This window comes from Rhincodon typus, chromosome 10, assembly GCF_021869965.1.
Source record: "Rhincodon typus isolate 14 chromosome 10, sRhiTyp1.1, whole genome shotgun sequence".
In the NCBI taxonomy this organism is placed as follows: Eukaryota; Metazoa; Chordata; class Chondrichthyes; order Orectolobiformes; family Rhincodontidae; genus Rhincodon; species Rhincodon typus.
Window position 1 is genome coordinate 55,790,831 of NC_063341.1, and position 5,284 is coordinate 55,796,114.

Sequence of the window (5,284 nt, forward strand, 5' to 3'; positions counted from 1 at the left end):
TTTGCAAAATATGCCAAGATGTCAACGTTGGGATGGTTGATGCTCCTAGGCTGTTTAAGGCAGTCAGACCATGTTGTGTTGGGAGATAAGGGTCATGACTGGCAAATGATGTGTAACTTGGATAAGTGTAGTGGTACACATACAGGAAACTTGAACACTCAAAGCTGAAGTAGAAAGTGACCAGCCATAAGTAAATACTTTGCATTAACCTGAAGAGTAATCTCCTTCCTTTTGATGAATCCCTGAATCAAGTTTTATTTATTTTTATCTTTTAGGAAGTTCAACCTAAAGCATTTAAAACAATGGCCAGATGTTAAGATAAAAATAAATATATTTATAACAATGTACAATGTTTAAAAATATTGTCCTATAACCTCTCATTGTACAAAAATATTAAAGTTGGCTGCTATAGGTTAAGCAGACAAATAATGTTCCTTTTAAATTAAAACTTTGCAGAACTACATGACCAATGTCCAAAACCACAAAACAAGGGCAGTCAGGTACTGACTATTAGACTAGGCCATTACTTCAGAGCAGTTCTGTATTGGATAAAATCTATTAGATATATGTCAAGAAGTCCCATCATAGACACTCATTGTTGAGATGGGTAACTGCCACTGAGAGATTTTCTCAGCCTGTGTCTTGGCCCTGCGTTTAGCAAGTTTGGAATTGGAAGGAGGGGAAAGTCGCATAGAACAAACAGTCTTGATGATAGCTTCCTGTTCCCCTCGCATCTCCTCGTCTTGCTGTGAAAGCTGCCTGTTGAAGGCAATGGCTTCTGCAGCAAAATCAGTCAGATCCTTTGTGCTACTGTTTCTGGAGAACAAATAAGATAATTATGTGCTTATAAGTTGGGAAATAATGCCAGTAATTCACTGCATAATATCTTAAAATGCATATGAAGCAGTTTAATCATTATAAAGGATAATACTATATAACATAGCATAAGTTAAGACATTATCCTGTAATTATTAAATCCCAGTATTAACTTAAATCATACAATTTGATGTTAACCAGGTCAACCAGAAAATGTTAAGAAATCTCTACACTTGCACATATTTAACTGTTAAACAGTAGCCTTTTAAGAAAGATAAAAGATAGAAACAGGCTTGAAACCGGACATGCATAAAATCATTACTAATCTGAACGATGTCTTCCCCTGTGAATACTTGGAGGAAGTAATGTACAATATACTTTCTCTGAGCAGAGATAAACCAAGCAGAATTAATGAGATTGATATAAATGAGACAGATTGAAGTCTTAAAGAGCTTTAAAACAAACAAGTCTCCAGTAACACGTGGTTACTTTCCCAGGAGGCTAAGAGAAGCTGGGAAGGAGTTTTTTTCAGCATTGATGATCACTGTAAAGAGAATCACTGAACACTACGCTAGTATATTGGAAACAGTCAAGTATGATGCCCATGCTGTCTGACAGGCTGACAGCCAGGTATAGGCAACGACAGTAATTCTAAGGAAGTCACCTGGGATTCAGAAACTGACTACAAACCGGTCATATTTGCAGTTTATGCCAGAGCAGGAGTGTTAGGCATCTACAATTAATGGTAGCACCTTGGGTAGTTTTGTAGAACAGAGGGACCTACAGGGGCAGGTACATAATGCTTTAAAGTTTGTGTCACATTTGACAGCGTGGTTTAAAAAGGCATTTGGCATGCTTGTCTTCATTGCTTGGTATTTTGACTACAGGAGTTGGGAAGTCATGTTGAGGTTGCGCAGGAGATTGGGGAGGCCTCTTCTGGAATACTATGTCCAGTTCTGATCGCCCAGTTATACGAAGGATATTATCAAGCTGGAGAGTTTTCAGAAGAGATATATTAGAATGTTGCCAGTATGGAAGGTTTCAGCCATAAAGAGGAGGCTGGATAGGCTGGGACTTTTTTCACTGGAGCGTAGGAGGTTGACAGGTGACCTGATAGAAGTTTATAAAAAGTAATGAGAGGTATAGATAGAGTTAATGGTAGTTGTCTTTTCCCTAGGATGGGGGTTTCAAGGCTACAGGCATATTTTTAAGGAGAGAGGAGAGAGATTTGAAAAAGGCTTTTTTTTTTAAAAACACAGAGGGTGGTTCGCGTGTGGAATGAACTTCCTGAGGTAGTGGTTGATGCAGGTACAATTACAACACTTAAAAGACGTTTGGATAAATACATGAATAGAAAAGGTTTGGAGGGATATGGGCTAGAAGCAGGCAGGTGGAACTAGTTTAGTTTGGAATTATGTTCAGTATGGACTGGTTGGACAAAAGGGTCTGTTTCCGTGGTGTACGTCTCTATGGCAGTAAAATTTGTTGACAGCTCAAATTACAAATTCAGTGGACAAAACATAACTGCAAAAATTGCAAAGGACTGTATATAAGGAGGAAACAATGGGCAATACATGTCACTCTTATAAATGACATTAAATTAATCAAGATTAACTTGAAAGTCAAAAAAGCCAAAAGAATGTGGAACTGTATAACTGCACAGAGTATAAGTAAGAGGATGTCACAACAAAAGTGCATCTGGTAGGCTGGTTAAACCAAATAATGTGCATCATATCTTGTTCTAATTTCTAGGATACAGTCAAGTAATGGAAGTACTACAAAGATTCATGAGGTTTTTTCTGAGTCTCTCAGTTAATAGGAAAGATTAGAAAGCTCCTTACCTTTGTAGTAGTTGTGGTGTGGGCAGACGTCTTTCTGGCGCATTCTATAAGGAGGAGAATTACTACTATTTTCATTGCAAAAGCATTTTCCTAGACTGTTCTGTTGTAAATTTTGTTAACATTAAAGAAGGTCATTTCACAAAGGGGACATGATATTGAATTACTGTGCGGATAAACTAGCACTTGCAGATGAACGCAAAACCACAAGATTAAATCATTAGAGAATAATTTTTACACTACAGTACCTGGCTTTTTTTTTTTTTTTTTTTTAAACAGTACACTTCAATACTGACTAATAATGTAGACGTGCTTAATGCTTGACTTAGCATAAGGTGATCTTCTCAAAGTACATTATAATTTAGTTTCTAAGAGAACTGAATTCTAATTGTTGAATCAATCTGATCACCACTTCAATGGTCATTAACCAACTGATCAGTCTTGACAATTAACTCAAATGTTTCTATGCAGTAGTAAATCGATTACTGTTTCCAGAAACTAACAAATATGTTTTCTTATTAAATAATTAATTGGCTTACTTGTGATCTCTAGTAATAATCCACACCAAAACAAGATGTTTAACAATAAATGTAGTGAGTATATCTTGCTCTGTATTGTTTCAATAACTAATTCCAATCCTTTCAACAAACATGAACTCATGAAGGTTCAAACTGAAAAGTTTGGGATTTCACAAGTGAACTGATTTTTTTTTTTGCCAGTTACTGAATAACTGATGGTTGGATTGTGCATGTAGCTGCAGCACACATGACTCACATATTGAGAGAGTAGAAAATGCTGAATGGTAAATGTAAAAGCTTGGAATGACTATTTTTTAGATTTTAAATGGTTTCTCACAGTTTCACTGTACCGAAAATCACCAATAAACCAATTCAAGTGTCTTTTGTGACATGACCTTAGTCCAGAAGTGAAACAGCAGTGCATTAAACCATTTGGCCAACAGTCTCATTCTAATTCAATTTTAACATGTGTACTTACCCCCTGCACCCAGGGATGCTGAAGAACTTGTCCAGCACTGAGCCTATCCTTTGCATCACGCACCAACAACTTACAAATCAAATCCTTGGCCCCAGCAGAGATGTGAGCCCAGTCCTTCTCAGGGAACTCGTATTTACCTTCCTGTATGCTCTCAAATAGTATGTTCTGTAGGCCAAAGAAAATAATATTCTAATTGCTTGTTGTGCCTTTAACAGAATATACCATCAGTAATACCAAAGCTCTGCCAGTGGTTCAACCAGTGGTACAGACACTGACACAAATTGAATCTAGTTTCTGTTATTCCATAATCTGAGCTGTGGTACCAATACCTCCAGGGTAGTAAAGGGAACTATCAGCCCCTGGTTCAATATCTCGTGACTACTCTGCATCTTCAACAAGATGATATAGTTTAGCTTCAATACCCTGTATTGAAACTAGATTGCCAAACCTTGCAGTTTAGGCAAAAACAAAGAGACCTACTTTACCAGGTTTTAAAAAAAAAAAAAAAAAAAGTTCTAATGGAACCATAATCTTACTCCAGGTATAATAGTATGGTGGTTATGTTAGTGGACGAGAAATGTTATATACAAATTTTCTGGAGACTAGAGTTCAAATCCCAAAAAAAGCCAGTTGGGGAACTGCCTGGAAGTAGCAGCTGACATCAGTAATGGTGATCTTGGAACTACCAGATTGTCATTAAAACTCGGTGCAGGGCTGGATGAACACAGCAGGCCAAGCAGCATCATAGGAGCAGAAAGGCTGACGTTTCGGGCCTAGACCCTTCATCAGAAAAGGCAGGGGGGGGAAAGAGGGTTCTGAAATAAATAGGGAGAGAGTGGGAGGCGGATAGAAGAGGGATAGAGGAGAGGATAGGTGGAGAGGAAACAAACAGGTCGAAGAGGCAGGGATGGAGCCAGTAAAGGTGAGTGTAGGTGGGGAGTTAGGGAGGGGATAGGTCAAGGGGGCGGGATGAGGTTAGTAGGTAGGAGATGGGGCTGCGGCTTGAGGTCGGAGGAGGGGATAGGTGGGAGGAAGGACAGGTTAGGGAGGCAGGGACGAGCCAGACTGGTTTTGGGATGCGGTAGGGGGAGGGGAGATTTTGAAGCTTGTGAAATCCACATTGATACCATTGGGCTGCAGGGTTCCCAAGTGGAATATGAGTTGCTGTTCCTGCAACCTTCGGGTGGCATCGTTGTGGCACTGCAGGAGGCCCAGGATGGACATGTCGTCTGAGGAATGGGAGGGGGAGTTGAAATGGTTCGCGACTAGGAGGTGCAGTTGTTTATTGCGAACCGAGCGTAGGTGTTCTGCAAAGCGGTCCCCGAGCCTCCGCTTGGTTTCCCCGATGTAGAGGAGGCCACACCGGGTACAGCGGATGCAGTATACCACATTGGCAGATGTGCAGGTGAACATTGCTTGATGTGGAGGTCTTCTTGGGGCCTGGGATGGGGGTGAGGGAGGAGGTACGGGGGCAGGTGTAGCACTTCCTGCGGTTGCGCTGTACCCGGTGTGGCCTCCTCTACAAATCGGGGAAACCAAGCAGAGGCTCGGGGACCGCTCTGCAGAACACCTACGCTCGGTTCGCAATAAAACAACTGCACCTCCCAGTCGCGAACCATTTCAACTCCCCCTCC

At 40.5% G+C, this 5,284-nt stretch overlaps 1 protein-coding gene across 2 annotated transcripts in view; it reads right to left on the minus strand.

Moving 5' to 3' along the window:
- Positions 1-313: 313 nt before the first annotated feature.
- LOC109926722 (MAP kinase-interacting serine/threonine-protein kinase 1-like) overlaps positions 314-5,284 on the minus strand; it is a 31,493-nt gene continuing 26,522 nt past the window's right edge. For both annotated transcript variants that reach the window (XM_048602013.1, XM_048602012.1), the window contains 3 exons: positions 3,651-3,815; positions 2,658-2,701; positions 314-816 (listed from right to left, as the gene is read on the minus strand). In XM_048602013.1, coding sequence (XP_048457970.1) covers positions 570-816; positions 2,658-2,701; positions 3,651-3,815 — 456 coding nt within the window. In that variant the 3' untranslated portion in view covers positions 314-569. The remainder of the gene's footprint in view (positions 817-2,657; positions 2,702-3,650; positions 3,816-5,284) is intronic.